At 37.2% G+C, this 18,496-nt stretch overlaps 2 protein-coding genes across 2 annotated transcripts in view; both read right to left on the minus strand.

Moving 5' to 3' along the window:
• Positions 1–1,858, minus strand: part of LOC106958417 (protein transport protein Sec61 subunit alpha-like 1) — a 6,815-nt gene extending 4,957 nt beyond the window's left edge. The window contains exons 1-4 of the mRNA XM_015050301.1: positions 1,775–1,858; positions 1,445–1,598; positions 1,165–1,325; positions 882–1,079 (exon numbers count right to left, since the gene is read on the minus strand). Of these exons, the coding sequence (XP_014905787.1) occupies positions 882–1,079; positions 1,165–1,325; positions 1,445–1,598; positions 1,775–1,840 (579 nt within the window). The 5' untranslated portion in view covers positions 1,841–1,858. The remainder of the gene's footprint in view (positions 1–881; positions 1,080–1,164; positions 1,326–1,444; positions 1,599–1,774) is intronic.
• A 109-nt stretch (positions 1,859–1,967) lies between these two features.
• LOC106958415 (protein transport protein Sec61 subunit alpha isoform 2-like) lies at positions 1,968–5,459 on the minus strand. The gene is made up of 5 exons (XM_015050300.1): positions 5,355–5,459; positions 3,007–3,074; positions 2,833–2,896; positions 2,178–2,241; positions 1,968–2,093 (listed from the first exon to the last, which is right to left on the minus strand). Exons 1-5 carry the CDS (start codon positions 5,359–5,361, stop codon positions 2,021–2,023), a joined length of 276 nt encoding a protein of 91 aa, XP_014905786.1. The 5' UTR covers positions 5,362–5,459; the 3' UTR covers positions 1,968–2,020.
• Positions 5,460–18,496: the final 13,037 nt, after the last annotated feature.

Below are 18,496 nucleotides of genomic sequence, written 5' to 3' on the forward strand. Positions count from 1 at the left end.
GCACATGAGCCGAGCATGAAAAAGATGTAAATTAGAGCCTGGACTGAAAAAAAAGACTCTGGTGGATAGAAGTAGTAGCAAAGTCCTCCAACAGGATAAACACGGGCTGGAGAACCTGATGTTGTGTTCTGTAATCATGAACAGGTGAAGAATATTTTATTAAAGAAAAATGTTCAGACATCTAGAACTTTATGAAATAAATGCTTACTACAAATTTGATTCACAAAGAGTGATGCAAATACATTTTATGGTTGGGCTTAATTTATTTTTCATCGTCTCAGGTGTAGACATTTTACTTTCACTGTCTTGAGTTTGGAAACCTAAACTGTTGATTAGTTTTCCAGTAGCTACCATGCAAACAGACTGAGGTAAGAAATGAGTCACCTGGAAATCCTGAATTGAACTTTTAGTTAAAATAATAATAGATTCTCACATTACAGTGATGATCCTGTTTCATGTTAATTTCCAATATATGGCAGAGGAAAAACTAGACTTAAACTTTTATCTTAATTTCTGTATTCAACTAGAAAATCACTGGAAAAACATTTATGATGGTTGCTGGTGTAAACCACCCAGCACCTTAACGATGCCTTGGCCGCCAAGTTGGGCCAAATTTGGACATCAAACTTCAGTAGAAAGATGGAACCAATGTTTGCTTAACACCTGAAAATTCTGAATTGAACTTTTATTTAAAATAATAATAGATCCTCATATTACAGTGACTATCCTGTTACATGTTAATTTCCAATATGTGGTCGAGAACAACTAGAATAGTAAGGACTATGAAATTTAGAGCAATGTTAAAGACCTAGGTATATTAAAGAAAGGTTCAGTGCTTTAAAATGAACTTAATTAAAGAGCATAAATACAGGTGAACTTACAGACCACGTTCCAAGCAGATTAACTACGAAATTCCCACTGAAGCGTGTGGAAAGCATGTGGGAGATAACATACAGGTTGGAGACCAAAGCAGACAGCAGGATGATGGGAATGTTGAAGGTATTGAAAAGCTTGATGGAGTATGTGTAATGTTGGTCACAGTAGCGAGAAGATTCGATGGGCAAATCGACTCTGAATCCCTGTGAGAAGATCAGATTATTGTTTTAGATGACGTTATATTTCAAATTTAGAATCAATCACACAAACAGATGGAAAGCAACACACCTGAAAATATATAGCTACGGCAAAGACAAATACTGTAGCAATGAGGTTCATGAGGTTGGGGAGGTTCTGCCTGAAGAAGGCCTCGTTGAGAGCATCCAGTTTGTCAGGCTTTGTGGCAAGAAGATGAAAAAGAGCGATGACTGCTCCCTCATATTCTGTGTCTGAACCATAAAATTACAAAAATAAATATTTGTTATATTCTAGAAAAAGAAAAACAGGTTTCAGAAAAGCTAAACAGGCATATTTAATACATTAGGAACAGTGATGTGTGGTTGTTTACTATTTCCTGTGTTCACAGTGGTGGGACTAAAAGCCTTCCACACGATGGTCTCACAGAAGATGGTGATAATGAACAGAATGATTCCTGAACCGAGACCATAGCCCTTTTGGACCAATTCATCCAGGAACAGCACAATCAGCCCGGTTACAAATAGCTGCAAAGAAATACAACCAGTTTTGGGAGTTTAGCGGTCTGAAGGCATGAGGTTTGTATTCGGCAGAGAGTAAGTCAATGTTAGTCAACATGCAAGTGACAGCCTGATACAACTCATATGCACATTATTTTTTCAAATGCTTTAGTCAGCCTAGACAAACTTTTTGTCATTCTTACCTGAATGATGAGGAGCAAACAGAACGATGCACCCATCTCTGATGGATCTCCATACATGCCAGTCATCACATGAACAATGGCCTGGCCAAAGGTGATGATAATCCCAAATACTGAAAACAATAAAACATTAAACAACCCAAAATTCAAATTAAATTTTTTAGATCACAGCCAGGTCAGTGTTTCATACATTTCTGAGCTCCGTTAAAGAGCGCTCTATCCTTTGGGGTGTCCAAAACTTCAATGATCTTAGCTCCAGCCAGCAGCTGCATTAACAGTCGTGAGGTGAAAATAGGTGAGATACCCAGCTCCATCAGAGTACCTAGATGAAGATAGATCCGTTAGCTCATGTCAAAAGGACTTTAGTTTTGTGTTTGATTTTGCTTAGCATATGTTGGATGGATACCACTTTTCGAACCCAGAAAAACTCCCTCTACAACGTTTAAGGACTTTATGCCATAAGGGGGAATCTGAAACAACAGAGTTCATGAGAAACATTGAATTAGTTAGCAGATAAAGTTTAAAATATATTTATTTTTTAACCCTTGTGTGTCAAGGATTGAGGTAAATGTAGAGGACTGTGGCGAATTATACAAGTTTTACATGTGTGGGGTCGGTTGGACCCCATTTCTAAACACAAGAGTTAAAACTATTCATGACCTCCATCCAAGAAGAAATCAGAATCTATCACCAAACAAATGGGGAATCATTTTTAATATTTTATACGACATTCAATAAATGCCATATTTGGCATGGTAAAAATAAATTTGTATATAGATATTTTAATTTAATAACCATTTTTGAAAAAAAAAAATAGCACAATCTAAGAAAAAGATGGTTTTTAAAATAAACTGGATTTAGGGGAGCTCTCATGTTGTCGACTAGCATATTTACTAACATATTTACATAAAAAAGTAGTTTGTAAATTATTAATATCAGTAATTACATAAATACTTACCTGGCTTTTTTTAGAATCATAGATTTAGTAATAATAACAACAACAACAGCCATTTGTGACATTCTATGTAAAGTATTAAATATCGACTGCATTTTTTTCTCACCTGGTAACACAAGAAAGATGAAGACAGTAATTGCCGTCCATTGCAACTTTTCTCTGAATGGAATCTGTTGGTCACATGTTGTCAGGAATTACAAAAAGAGGAAGCTGCATAAACCAAGATAAAAAGTAATTCAATAAAATGAAAATAATAACACCATAAATGAAAAATATTTACCTTTTGCTTAGGTTTCTGGATCTGTGGTAGCACCGCACAGAACGGCTTTAGTACTTCCAAGAATTTAACTGGAAACAATCAAACATGAGAGTTTTGACTGGGAATAATAGGTGAGTGAGGATGAATAGGACGTGACATTGAGAGTGGAGGAGTGAAGACAAACTACATAATATTATAAAATATATTTTGCTGTTATTGACTGCTTTACAAGTATTTTGTGCCACATGACTGTACCTGGTTTTATTGACAGTTGCATATACACTCATTCCGTGTTTAAATGAGTGATTAGCTCATCAAAGGTTTCAAGCTCATTGGGCTACATTTGAGAGCTTTAAAACCAAAATAAGGTTAATAAACTGCACAAAAATATTGACAAAAGAACATTGAATTAGTACCACAAATAAGTTTTGTCAGGAATATATTTTACAGTTTAACAAAGCTGTTAAATAAGTGAACCCTGATAGAATATCCTAAATTAGAAAACTGATTAAACAATGTTTGATTCTCTGTCAATCTCATAAAGACTCATTTAAAAAGTAGTACCTATGGGCAGGGGCGCAGCCAGGAATCTTGGGCCCCCTGACAAAAAAATTTGATTGGGCCCCCCATGTGGAGCTGTTGTTACAATTTTTTTGAGTCTCTTTGACCCTTAAAAAGCATCACAATTTTAAAGACTTGCAACTTGCTTTCTTTGGTTCAATACTGATACTAGCACAATATTTACTGCTCATGAATTTTACATCCAACAGTGCGCATATGCAAGTAGGTTGGTTAAATTTTTTTCTATTAGTTTTAGATTACTGAAATGTCTCTCCCCATGAGCAACAGTCACAGACAACGTGCAAAATACACATAGAGCAATCCAGACTTCTCAAAAAATGTTATGTAGTTGCATTTTATTCAAGCTGCAACACATAACTTTAATAAAAAATATATTTTCCCCATATTTGTTAAAGCTGTCACGATGTCGTAGCAGTTTGTTATAAGACAGATAATAATGATAATAATATAATGATTTTATAATTTTTCTTAGCAGCATTGCTGCCACAGTCATTCTTATGTTCTGCTGACTAGTGCTGACGGTGCAGCATCAAGCGCACCAAGCAGGAACGAACCATTTAACGCAGGGGGCCCAGGGCAAATATAGATGTGTGTTTTTTTGGTCTGGAAGTGGGAACATTAATTTTTAACTGCTACAAACAATCCTCGAAAACACAATATGATTAATTTTGTAACTGATAGGTTTATTTACATGAGCAATAAATAAATAAATAAATAAATAAATTGTGGAGGGCCCCCTGTTGGTCAGGGCCCGTAGAATTGTCATCACTTTCCACCCCTATACCGCGCCCCTGCATATGGGCAGAACCTGAATTTTGAAGTTTTCCCATATGAATTGCTCGACTTGAAGAAATGAAAAAAACGTAATCTGAATCACCATAATTGGAGGTCCAATGTACTGTTTAGGAAATTATTGTCGGAATTTAAACTGAATTAATTTGCTTTGAAATTTTGTCTTTGTGAAAATTCAGTTTTCAGTTTCTGTTCTCACCATTCAATTTCAGTACTTAAAATCAATGTTTTGGGTCAGACATCAAGCCACAGAGTAATCAGACGCAGATTGACCGAAATATGTCTTATCAAAGCGAACCGATGCTTGGGCTGCAGCGGGGCGCAGATCAACTTGTGTTATTCTTCATGTCGAATGAGCAGCGGTCTGCGGCTTGACGCTCCGGTCAGTAATTACCTGTCCAGGAAGAAGCTACTATAAACAAAAGATAGCCTAAAAGTAAATCTTATGTTAACTGTAGCTGATAAATGTTAACTTAACGACATGACGCTTTCTCTTATAATAAATGAGTTTTATTAAGGGGCACCTGCTCACATCTATTGAAATGTCCAACTGAAATTTAATGGTGAGAAGAGAAACTGAAAGTATTTGAGAGCTAAACTTTTACTAGCATGAAATGCAGTTTCAAAGCAAATTCATTCATTCAGCCTTTAAATAACTAGGATACAACTCCTTAAGATCAAAGGTCCAAGGTCCAAGGTCCTGACAACAATTTAGTTTTATAAAAAACGCAACGCAATATCAATAACGCCATTAAATAAAACACCCTCCACTAAAGTCAATTTAAACAGTGGCAAATTTTGTTTCTGCTAAATCAATTCAGTTTGAAAATATTAAATTCAATTTAAATTTACAGACAATCCTTTTCAAACCAATACATTGGATTTAAAATTATGTAAACTCAGCGTTTATTGAATGCAATACAAATTAAAATAGAACCTATTGAAATTCAGTTTATGATTTTACAAAGTTCTGCCCACATTTAGTAGCTACTCACAGTCCATGATGTTTTAATAATGGTCTTATATCCTTTTCCAGGTCTGAGTGAATCTCAGTGACTGCTGCTGCCTCGGTGAGAGTTCTGACACTTAGAAAGAATCAAAAGCGGTAATGTGTCGTTCATGAACGACATCTTCGAATGAACGAATCATTTTAAGTGAACGAACTGAAGCAAATCCATCATTTGAGGGCTCAGATGAGCGCCAACTAGTGGAACTTTTGCGTTCCGACTCATATTCGAATCAGTTCGCGATGCGTTCACGTTCTGGAATTCGCACTATTGCCAAATCATCACTGATTTAAATAATAATAATAAAAAAGCAGAATGATGAAGAAGCAAACAAGTTGAACATCTCTGCTGTAAGATTATTCACGAAGTCATGAATTGCTCTTGTTTGATTCCTTTTAGCTTATCAAGTTTGTTTATACTCATTGTTTACTATAAACAGAGATTAATTTGTCTGTCTAGAATCGATACAGACAAAAAAATAAACCAATAAAAGCAAAAAGTCACAAAAATGAGTTATAGTGTGCCAGTTTGTTTTATTTCCTCTCCAACACCCAACTTTGGAAGTCAAATTACCTGAAACAGCCACCAGAGAGCAGAAGAGACCAGAAAACCACCCAGTTGTTGAATCACAAGTCAATGAATTAACACACAGTGACTAGCAGATAGGCAAAATGACAGCTAAAAATTTCTGTTTCAATATAAGTTATTAATTAGCTTGCTGTTTGTAAACTGTTAAAACAGTTTATATTCTGAACAAGTGTATTTTGAAGTTATAAGCAGTAGAGAGTTACATTAACAGCTGAACAGCTGAAGAAACATCACAAGTAATACAACTTGTCTTCTGATAACAGAGTTCCATATGTAGAAAAGAACATATCTTCATTTTGGGAAGAAGTCAGAAAACAAATTTAGTCTTAAGTTAAATATAATCTGTTTGCAAACTTATTAAATTCAAAGCCAAATTCAGTGGTTGATTCATAATGTTTATTCATTGGATTGCAATGTCAGGTGGTCTCTCACTAATGAACATGCACATCTCCCCAAAGTTTTTGGTGTCTTATACTGTTTTGTTTCAATGTTTCTTTGTAATTTGTAATTACAGACAAACTCCTGCAACCGTCGCCATTGTTGAGGCTGCTCTGACAAAGACTGTCCTGACTGTTTGTCCTTTGAAATCAGGGTATTGTAGCATACATCATTCTTTTTAAGAGAATATTTAGCTTTGTCACTTCAGAGAAATCCTTGTTAACACAAAGAGTCCACAGTGCTGGTCAAAGGGAAAAGATAAAAGAGAGGCTCCTGTGGCGAAACAAGATCACAGAGTACCTGCAGATTGACGTTGGTACGGTATTTAATTTGGTTGGGACTGTGACGCTCACAAGAACATTGATATCAGCTTTAGAAGCAGATTAATATACAACTTTTAAAAAACTGTATTAAATGCTGAATAGCCAGAAAGTACTCCTCTACCTCAGATTGTATTGTATTGAACAATATAAACAATTTATTATTAATACATTGTATTGTGTGAACAATGTATTTTAGTTCATACATTGCATCTCCATCATCATGTTTTCATCTTTCAATATTTCATATTTGTCATGTAAACATATTGCTAACCCACTTCCCTTTTCTGTAGAATTAAAAGCAAAACTTGTTTTGCAGCTTTTTAAACAATTTGAGTCATAATTTTATTGTCAGAGGGAGCTGTGAGCCAAGCAGGTAATGTGCTCGGTTATCATGTGGTCATAACCAACATCATATCTGTCATAAAACACAACTCTGGACAACCCACAATCTGGCATGGATGTTAGCCCAGAAGCAGGTCCAAAATATAGGTTTTCTTTTTCTCCCTAAATTGATGTTTTCCAAACAACATATTTAAACATTTCCAAAGTGGTTCCAATCCACTTGTTGTAGTTTCACAGATATATTTAATCAACCATTTGACAAAAACTACTTTATAGATTCACTTCCCGTAAAGCCCTGAAGCACAAGCTCTTCAAAGGTAACAATGTCATGCTTTATGTTTATACTTTATGCCTTCTTCTTTGGTGTATTTTATTGACAGCAATATATCTGAATACAGTTTGGCGTAGATTCAGGTATACTTTCCGTATTCAGGCTATAAATTGCTAAAGAAACTCACAAAACAAAATAATAGATTGTACAAAACAGTCTATCCAAATCTATCATTTGTTTCAATCTTAGTTGGAAGAGTTCAGTTAACACAACACCCCCTACTCCATTATTTCAGTCTGAGATTGAAACTATAATTATGCAGTTTTTAAATATGATTCCCTTTTGTCTCTTTTGATTTACTTCAATCATTATTGTGTGTCTTGAAATTTACCTCCTTTGACCCAACTCAGGAGAGTTTCTATCATTTGTTAAATGTGGTGGATTAGAGAGATTAAAACCACCCCGTTTCACCACCTGAGTCTAACTAATGTTGCTTTATTTGTTTTTTAGTCTGTGGATATGTGAGGCTAACAAATGATCAGACCTGAGGAGCAAATAAACAAGTGGCGACAGTGGTGAAAGGAGTGAATCAGACTCTCCAGAGTTTCCAATGTTCACGAGATAAGCCATGTTCTCTGTCATGCACTGTACCCACTGTGTTGAACATATGGTTCTTGGAAGAAGGGGGTGGGATGGAATTGCATGCCAATATGTACAAAAGAAAGCGGGTGGGAATGTAAAGTCACAAGCTCACCATGAGACCCGGGAATGTGAGTCACTCCCTTGTCCCGTTGATCCAAGCTGCTAGTTGAGAATAACCTTGGCAGAATGCTGTTGAGTCAAGACGAGCTAGTTTCAACTCTCGCTGACCTTTAACTACCTTGCATTTTATTTTATTATGAATCTTCTAGAAAGAGATGTTTACATCAGGTTTGTGACGATGAAGGTGAAGGTTCATTCGGTCTGTACGGGTCAGAATGTACAGCTGATTCATTTGATTTATGGATGATTCTAAGAAACAGAGTTTCTCTAATTTTCATGACTCAGCATGTCGAAGGTCAGGGGTTCCTGTTCAAGGGTCTTAACTGGGGGATTTAATCGTCCCAGTAATCCATTACACTGGTCTCCACACAGAGGAACACTGAGTCCTTGAAATCAAGCTTGAAGTTACATAAAGATCTGAAGTTCAGAGGCCTCTTTGTCTTTTTCACACAACATAGCAGTTTAACTTGATACAACATAACATGAGCAGGGTCAAAGGTAAAGATTTACAAATACAACAAAAATATATAGATTGAAACAAAGGGCGTGATTAGAATTTAATTTTAAAATTAAAAGTAGCATTTAAAATATAAAAACTGAAAGAAGTATCTGTTTATCTAAAACAAAAATTAATCATTCTGAATTAAATCAAGGGAATTGATTTGTGAAACGAGATGGATTCTTGTTTCACTTAGTTGTTTTACAAAGTCAGGCTCCGCAGTGACGTAATGTTTTTCCTCAAAACAAATTCATCTTAATTTTCCAAACCAGAAATTACACACAAGTAATACTTTAGAAGAACAGCAAAGGTAAACAGTTCTGTCTATATCTTGACTCCCTAAGGAAAGAGGAAGTCATGGATTAATTTTGAGCTTTTAGTTGATATTATTAATAACTTAAAAAGTTAATCTGACCTCGTATACTTATTTTTACAGTCATAAGAATGTATTCTTTCCTTTTTTATTTTACCACATAATACATTTTTTCAAACTACTGTATAAGTTGCATGTTTCACATTTTGTTCAATCTGAGATTTGCACATTTCCGCTACTTCAACCACACACATAACAAAATTATCTCTGTTGTCCAAGTGCCACAATAATAACAGACAAACTCTTCATTACTGTCTTCAAATTCAGAAGATTTTCATCCACTTACTTTGACTTTGCACTATTTGGGAAAGACCAGGTAACAATGTCATTGTTACCAGTTGAACTTAATCTTCTGTTAAGTTCAACTGCAACTGAAGGGAACAGAGTTGAAACTGTGTAAACTGAGGCCCTCATAGAGCTAAATGTTAACCAAAACAGTGGCAAAGCTCTGACATTTAGAAAGTGTTTTGCTTGCAATTTTGAGCATTTGGCAAAATACAAGGGACTAAGAATATCTTTAGCAAATGACACTGCTATTAATCAAATACTTGCTGAGATGCTGCAATGTAATCAAGGCTAAAAGGTTTTTGAGGCAAAGCTAACTTCAGACCAACTCCTCTATGGTGTAAAGTGTTGTGAAGTAAATAGTTCTGCAGAATATCTAATGTTGAAGAAGAACATTGAAACCTTGAATTAGAAGAAAGGGATGTTGCTTTTCTGTTTATCTTCCTTTTCTTTCATTCAGTAATTTTGCTACAAACCAGCCTTTGTATAAATGTCTTGCATAAGAAGTCTATCCTTTTATATTTCGATTTTCTAAACAAGTTGCATGGTCAATAGTCAGAAACTTTACATGATAATAAAGTGGAAATGCACCAGAATATTGTTGAAATTTAAAAGACTGTTAGGGCAAACAAATCTCTTCGTAACATAAATGTCTTTGTAGAAAAAGATCAGTGGAGAAATTAACTGTAATTTAATAAAACATAAGCCTGATGTGTGTTTTAAAAATCAGAAATCCTGCTCAGTGAGGCTCTTCAAAACAAAACCTTTTAAAAAATCCCTTCTGTGACGCAAAAGAAGGGAGTCATATTGGATTACAATATGTTACAAGGTGAGGTGACTCTCTTTCTGACTCACCTTGCCTTCACCTCCACCTTACACATCTTTACTGTAATCCACCTGCGAGTGCTGCTGCTCTGTCAGGGAAAGAGTTTGGTGTCCCGACGGGTTCAAACATGCAAGTGGAATATTTCAAAGCGGATTAATTGCCAGAGCTTTAACCAGCAGAGAACCAACACAATCCCTCCTGACCCTGAAGGCCACAACATAAGACCACAACAGATGACCGCTCTTAACTGGACTGCAGTCATCAGCCTTAATCCAGATTATTCCAGACTATGAGCTGGTTGTACACTCATCATTCCCGTTGCTTCCAGTGTCTCTGTCTGGGCTATTTTCAGACCACACAGTCGTACCACCCTGTGTGCTTGCTGCAGGGAGAACTGAGTCTGTGTGCAGCATGCATACATGAACAGTTCTTTCCATCCTGTGTATCACGTCTACAGGCGCTCCAGCTTCATGTTGCAGCGCATAAATAAGGTTTGAAGGTAGTCAGAACTGTCAGCACCTCTCACATCATAAATCCCCGCAGCCCCTCAAACACTTTCTGCATCATCTTATTTCTTGTTTGTAAAGACTAGTCGTATCTGTTTGGTCTTTGTTTAGATCTTTGTGTCTCCAGAGATACTCAGAAGAAATTTTTAAATGACAGCGAATCAAAAACAAGATCTGGTATTTACATGTGATGTTTTTCATTTACAACTCGATCCCAGACTTGGACATTTAATGTAAGTGGAGGACTAACGACATTAAAAGTAAAAAAAAATAAAGAAAAAGAAGAAGAAGAAGAAGAAGAAAAACTCAGCTCGGATATCTGGTGGGCTCTGCTGGTTATTTTATGATATTCTGATGTGATCATCTGGCTGCTTAAAAAAATAATTGCTGCTTATGCTAAGATAATCCTCTTTATTATCAAACTAACGACGCCAAATAAACGGAAACAGCTGTGACCAACAGTAAAATACAACTCATATTTTTTTCTTTTTAGCTTGAAGACAACTTTTGTGTCTTAGTGTTGTTCATGTGTCAAAGTGGAAATGTAAAACACCTCTTCTCTGCTGCGGTGGTCCAGATGGTTCTGCTGCTAATTTAGCAATGGACTTCAAATTGGTCTTGCTGGTGTTCTGTGGATTTCTCCCTGCAAACATTCAGAGGCATGAAAGGTTGAAGCACTCTCTTTTTCCCTATTTTACAAACAAAGCTCCCTACTCCATGATGTAGAAGTCAGCACATTATTTCCCTTTTTCTCTGTAGGAACAACACGATAAAACCTTTCCATGCTTACTTGCTTTTAAAACAAAATGAGGAACATTTGCTTTAGATGTGAAAATTACCATCCAAAGCATAAAAATAAGTGGAATATGTGTGGATTTTCCTTCCCAATACTGTTCCTTTTATTTTATTTTTTGTAGACCTTTGGAGAAGCTACGCGAGTGTCGAAGCTGCCCTGAAGGCTTAGTGTGGATTCATAACACTTCCACGCTTCTCATGTGGATTTAGAGTTTAAACAGCTGCTGATGCCCTGACACAACCCCTGTGGGAGGTGGGGGAGAAAGGAAACAAACAGTGTGTGACACCACTGAGGAATTACACAACACTGTTTTCTATTTACTCACGGGAAGAAAAGACATCTTTGAGATCTTACAGTGGTTTATTGCAGAAATCCAGGCGCCTGACCTTAATATTAAGAAACCGAAGGACACTTTCTTATAAAACAGAAGCTAGTGAGGTCAAGACAGAAGTATACTCATGTATCTAATATCCTAGCTAACTCAATTAGCTATGAAAAGCAGTATTAAAGGCCCCCCTCTGAGGGTAAAGTGACATACTTCAGCGAATGTTCATTAACTACTCAGGGTCGAAGTTTAAAGGCCGATAAGTGCCACCAGGGACCTAGAGATAGAAATGTGTAATATAAAACTGGCCGATATGAAATTGGGCCAACAGACAAGGCGTCCAGGTTATCTTCAACGTCCAATTAGCCTGTCTCAGTGGCTGACTTATCTCAGGGATCTTTTCACCAGGTTTCAAGGAGACTTGCATAACACAGTGCTGACGTCAGGGTTTGAACTTAAGTCACACTTTTTCCTTTTGTCACCTGTCTTGTTCTGTGTTGAAAACGTGTGTTTGAACTTTGAACAAACCGGTTTCAAACCATTGTTCCTGAACTGAACGATTGTGATTGACGTACATTAAGATTTGACTACTTTAGAGAGATAAAAGGTCAAGTGATCTGAAGAGTCCAGATGTATCCTCTTAGAGGGGTAAGAAGATGGACAGATGACGAGATGCACCCATCATGACTAATGTCTACTTTAGCAGCCTTTGGGGGAAGCACTATGATCTGTAGTTGCTGCAACTGTCTGGGTCCAGGTCCAGCTACATTATGAGGTCATGAAAACACTGGATGACCAGGTTATTCCATCAGTGGATGTTTTCTTCGCCGACCACACAGGAATATTCCAAGACGACAAGGCCAAGCTTCATCGGGCTCTGACCAAAGATAATCTTTGTGATGTTCTGGAGAAACCTTCGCACCACGGCCAGACACTTTCGTCATAAGAGCAATATCTTGGAAAAATAAAAATCAACGCTGGATGGCAATGAATCTCGAGACATTGCAGAGGCTTACTGGAACAATACCACAGGAAATGTGTGCTTTAATCAAAGTCAAAGGTGGATCAACGCAATACTGTGACCTTTTGCCTTTTTTGGTTAGGTGCTGCATTAGTATCAACCTCAGCTTCCCTGCAGCTGGAACAGATTCCAGATCATCAACCACAACAAACAGGAACAAGGATGGCTTTTGAACCTTTGATCACAAAGGTTATTTAATGACAGCAGAAACACACCTCTGCTTTTATGCTCCTGTTTGGATTATTTTAAGCTCCAACTTGCTCTCTTCTTGTTGCTGCAGGTAAAGAGGCAGTTTATGTGCTGCAGTCTAGATAAGCCATTTATTCTCAGTGCGTCCTCTCACAAAAGATGTCTCATGCAAAGCTTGGATTAGGATTCCTTGTAAAGCCACTAAAGTGCAGGCAGCTGGAGTGACAAGCAACCTGATAATAAATTTGCATAACCCTTGAACTGTGGAATGCAAAGCACCACATGGTTATATCAGACCCCACCGTGTGCAGGTTTCCATGCAAACACACAGAAACTAGTTGCGTGCTCTTATGTGTTCGTCTGCATTCAGGTGTTATCAGACCAGGATTAATCACACAGTTTTACGTCAGGACTGATGTCTGTTTTTGTGTCAGGTTCACTTGACGTACTTGCAAAACGATTTAGAATCCTTAAAACGTTTCCCAGTCTGTCAAAATGTGACTAGGAATTTTCACATATTTCATGGACATTTTTGTCTGGCACACCAAGCAAAAATAGTGCATAATTGTGAAATTGAAAGAAATAAAATAGTTTTTTCTAACATACATTTGTATTCACTCGTCTTCTGATTTTGCTGAAAGGAAAACCTCCACCTCTGCCTTTGTTGCTTCTAACAGAATTTTTCTTCTAGGAATGCCCTTTGTGTGTCTCCATTTATATTTTAATCAACTCTGACCACAACATGACGCCTCCGCCACCCTGTTTCACTGTGGAAATACACTGAAGTTTTAAATTACAATGTACGTAAAAGCACAAGAGCTGTTAAAACTTTTACAGGGCGCTGGCTGTGATGTTTTCTGACATTTAATTACATGAAGGACTCTGAGAGACTTTATAGTTTAGCCGTAAAACATATGTCAGACAGTTAAATTGCACTTGTCTCAATAGCAATGCGTCACTTTTACTGGAACACAACACAGACATGGAAATAAAATTCACTTGTTCCTGGAAAAAAAAGGCAAAAATAAATAAATAAAGAATACAAATCAAACAGTAAATACACTTTCAGTATCTTTATTAGGAGCTACCTGTGTATGACTGTGTCTGCAGCTCAGGAGCAAAACAAATAAATCTAAATCTGTTCCCCATCACGCAGCAGATGAGCAGAGATTTTGCTGCTATTTTTAGATCTGATGAGAGGAAATTAATAATCTCCCCTCCCGTCTCGTGCCACACGAGACAGTATTTCATCGTATCGTATTTCATCAGGCTGATTTTAGCGTGCAGCGGATACCGATGACAGGAAGAGTGGAGGCAAAGTCAGCTGCTGAGAACATTGTAAACAATTTTCTCACTAAAAACATGAAAACAGCAGAACTGTTTCCAACTGTGGTTTTGAATGTAAACAAATCTCTTGTACATGACACACAGCTACAGTTTGACTTCTTGCCAGGGGAAATTATGCATAAATTACCTTAATAAAATCTGTAGATTTTTTTTTTTTAGACTTAAAAAGGAGCAAACCTCATTAAACTACTCCACATGCTGCAGATATAAAGTAAAAGTCAGTGCTGGATTGGCCACAAATTATGACGTTTCCTCTGCCGTTTCACTCCACCCCACCCTTGATGTGTAAAACAGGTGAGCTTGTAGCTACTGAAAAGTGTCGGAAAATTCTGAACATATTTTCCGTGACTCTCTGTCGACCCACTCATAGGGTTTTCCAGCATTACAAAGCTGATTATGCTGCCCACGGATGGGACAAGCAGCAGCCTCAACCGCATATTGCTCACCTGATGAACTGCGCAGAGTGAAAAACAGGCTCTTGCTTTCACTCTGCAGCTGATCTGCTCCTGCTGAATGCCCTCCTGTGTTCCACTGTGAATCCGTGAGGGAAGTTTGTTTCGAGTGTTTGAAGTCCATAATCTGAGCTTTCCGCCAATGTAAAGCAGATCAGTCACCACCGTCACAGCTGTGGGGAGCTTGGCCAAGAACATCAACTAAACTGCTTATTAATGAACTCTGGAACCAGAATGACGCATGCTTGGGAAGCTTGGTATTCCCAAGCAAATTACTGAAACTAAGCTCGGAGATTATTGTCTTGGAGCTGTTCTACAATGTTGAATTCTCATTAAATTTAAATGCAATTTCTAACAACATCTTAGTTCCAGTCATTAAATTAAGCACCAGTGGGGTTTGTGCTTATCACCAGGAGTCAGATGAGAGACAAGGTACATGCTAGACATTTTGCCGGGAAACAGGAAAACACAGAGAGGAAACAACTATGTTTCACTCACACCGAAGGGCAACTTAGAATCGCCAATGAACATGAATGTTTCTTAGAGAGTTGCAAGAAGAGAGAACTTGCAGCAAACCAGTGGAGAACAAGGAAACTCCAAACTGAACAGAGAACTGGTCCAATCAGTGCAAAGAAAGAGTAGTTGCAACTACACCATCAAAAACCAGTCGATGAAGAATTGGAATCAAACTATTTTACACGTTTGTCTGAATCCCCCCGCCTCACATTACTTACTATTGTTTCTGTAAATTTTCCCTGATGGCAACATACAGTATTCTGATAAATAGGTTAATTTTTAATCTTTGTTTGGATGACATCGTCCACTCATATACGTTAAAGCCTCCGATTATCCACAATGCAATATTTTACAGTATTGGGAAGAAGCTGCTGGAGATTGTCAAAAGTTCAGGGTTTGTCTTTGTCAACGTAGCATCATCCAAACGCATTGGACAGTTTGCATCGTAACAAAAAAGGTTCAACTTCATAAAAGTGCAGCTTAAAACCTGGACTATCAGGTGGGATGTAAAGCTTGCAGTATGGCTCACGAGAAGAGCTCGATCTTTGCAGGATGTGTTGGCAGTGCTTTGATTTGTCTTCATCTTCACAGGTCAAACATCTCAAGAGCAATAACTGGACATACAAGTCCGTATATAGACACTCTACAGAGATAATTACCTTCAGACAGATTAAAATTTTGCTTCCGTTAGAGTCCTCACAATAAACCACTGGAAGATTCCTACAAGAAAAAGATCAAGGTTTCTCTGTATTGACACAAAGATCTAAAACATGCATGCAAAAACGATCTGAATACTTTTCAAAAAAGGAGCAACAATTATCTTACAGCAGCTAAAAAAAGTAAGACTGTTAATTATTACAGTAATATTGTATTAATATTATTAATAATTAACAATAATAGTAGCTGCTAAGCTGTTGAACAGAAGAATGTTACCTTTTGCCGTTCTGGTCCATATAAAGTATAACAAGCTGATGTTGGCTGATGAATTAGTTGGGCTATCTGCTCCGATAGGACCTAGTGATTTGTAGCTTGATGGGTGGGATTCCTAAAGTTTCCACTCTATGACATTTTATGCTTTCAGTGCAAATTTGTTGGAGCCTTTTCTCAGTGTGCAGCTGCAGGTAAGAGGAGGATGGAGGCGGGGTTAGCTCTGCTTTACTCTATGCTCCATACAGTCAGGTAAAACTCCTATCATACCAGCACCTTGTTTGGCATCTCGATAAGAGGGGACAAAAAACACAAACCTGAACCATTCCTTTTTGCACCAGATGCCACAGCATAAAAGCAAGAACAGGTATTTCCGCAACTCTTCTTACCTTCCTCATTCCCTTTCATCTTGGTTTAATTTCCATTAGTTTCCTGACCTCACATCATCAGGAGTCTCCCCTGCCCCATCTCCATATCCTTTTGATATTTGATGTGGTCTGGACAACGAAAACAGGCTTTAAGCTCCAGGAACTGAATGATCCAAATGTTTTGTGGCTCTTAAACCAGAATATTTTCAAGCATCCAGGAAATGGTTTGCATATCTGCACGTCTGTGATTTGGAAGGCAAAACAAACAAGACATACAGTACATGCCTTTGCGAAGTAAGAGCGTAAACGTAACAGCTGTAAGTGTAACCACACTTGATAGTAGCAATTTCAGAAACATTTTGACGTTAACTGCTTTACGATGTGAGATAAGGATCACATTATCCCCTCCATACGTCAAAGCATGTGTCAAATATTAACATAATAAAAGTGGAGTTTAAAATCTGAGCTAGCCATTAAAATGCTTATCTATGCATGTGTGATTGTATTGAATTGACTTTTTTTGTAAAATGCCTTGAAACGATGTATTGAAATTTTTTTTATATGAATAAACTGATTTAATACAGTGTGTATAATAATTCAGTTTCATTTTTTACTGAAATAAATGAAGTTCTCAGCGATATTCTAATTCACTGGGTTGCACCTATACAGTATAATGTACTTCTTCCCTGAACTCCCAAAGACTCAAACTCCATGAAGTGGTTATTATTATGGTATACAGCATTATGCAACAGCATCTCAGCTTTCAAAGTTCATGGTATTTATTTTCCTTCTTTATCGCCTGAACATTAACCTTGAAGACTTTTCACTGAACACGTTTTTTTCAAACCGTCTTTTGCAAAGCAAAACTGAAGCACAGACTCAACCAAGTCATTAAAATGCATTATTTACGTCAGTCTGGAGGTTAATTTCTACCACAGGGGTTGATTTTAAGTGGTTCAGTGTAAAAATCTCATTAGTGGAATGCTACTTTGTTGAGAAAGTTGGAGAAATGCAATGAACATACAGACTAGTAAATGGGAAAGGAAAGTTTGCTTCAATAGCACTCAGCTGTTCTTTCTAAAATGAAAACATTTTATCTAGATTTTAAGTAAAAAGCCTGATTCACAGCACTGCTTCCCCTTTTTACTGAATGCCACCTGCTCACGTTTCACTTTCATTTCTCCTTTTTGATATTTCTGGACTGTTCAACTCTGAATCTAAATAAGCACGACACAGAAAATGGATTTTACCACAACGAATGCCTTTATTTACCAAGACACTTAACACAAGTATGCAAAAAACAATAAATCAGACGCTCAGGAGGACAGAACATTTAAAGTGGTAATAAGGAATGTGCTTGTTTCCATTTTTTTTTTTAAAGAATCATTTCAAATAAATAGTCTATAGTCTCTGAAGCTAGTGTTCTTATCAATATATCCTCTTCAAGTCAGATTTGCAGGAATGAGGAAGAAGATGAATGACAAAAAGAAACTGCAATAGAATCCCCTTTTCAAAACATATTTATATAGGTGGAAAGTGGAGGAACAAAAAATGTAAAAGGCAAATCCCTTCTTCTAAACCTAAATAATATTCCACCAAAAAAAAAGAAAAAAAAAATCTAAATCCAAGTGCGTGGTAGACAACAATCTCTCTTACAAGACGTCAATAGAAACACAAAAATGTCCTTATTAGATGTTTAATTTGTCCGTTGCTACAAGGCTGCTGACCGAGCCAGCTAAGGTCAGCTTGTTCAGGTAACTAGTTAACTCCTCCACCAAGTTGTGCTCTGCTGTTGGGGGCAGTTCATTAACAAAAAGGATGTGATATCACAGGTTAAGCACCACGGCAGCATCCTACCTAAGAATAGCTTCACACGTCTCTGCCTCTTTCTTTCTCTCTCAGAGAGAACTTAAAGATACCGATTTGTACCAGAGGAGAGGGAGGAGGGAGGTCTTACAACGTCAGAGGAGAGAACC

This window comes from Poecilia latipinna, unplaced genomic scaffold (genome assembly GCF_001443285.1).
Source record: "Poecilia latipinna isolate Pla-1442-1.1 unplaced genomic scaffold, P_latipinna-1.0 Scaffold984, whole genome shotgun sequence".
Classification (NCBI taxonomy): Eukaryota; Metazoa; Chordata; class Actinopteri; order Cyprinodontiformes; family Poeciliidae; genus Poecilia; species Poecilia latipinna.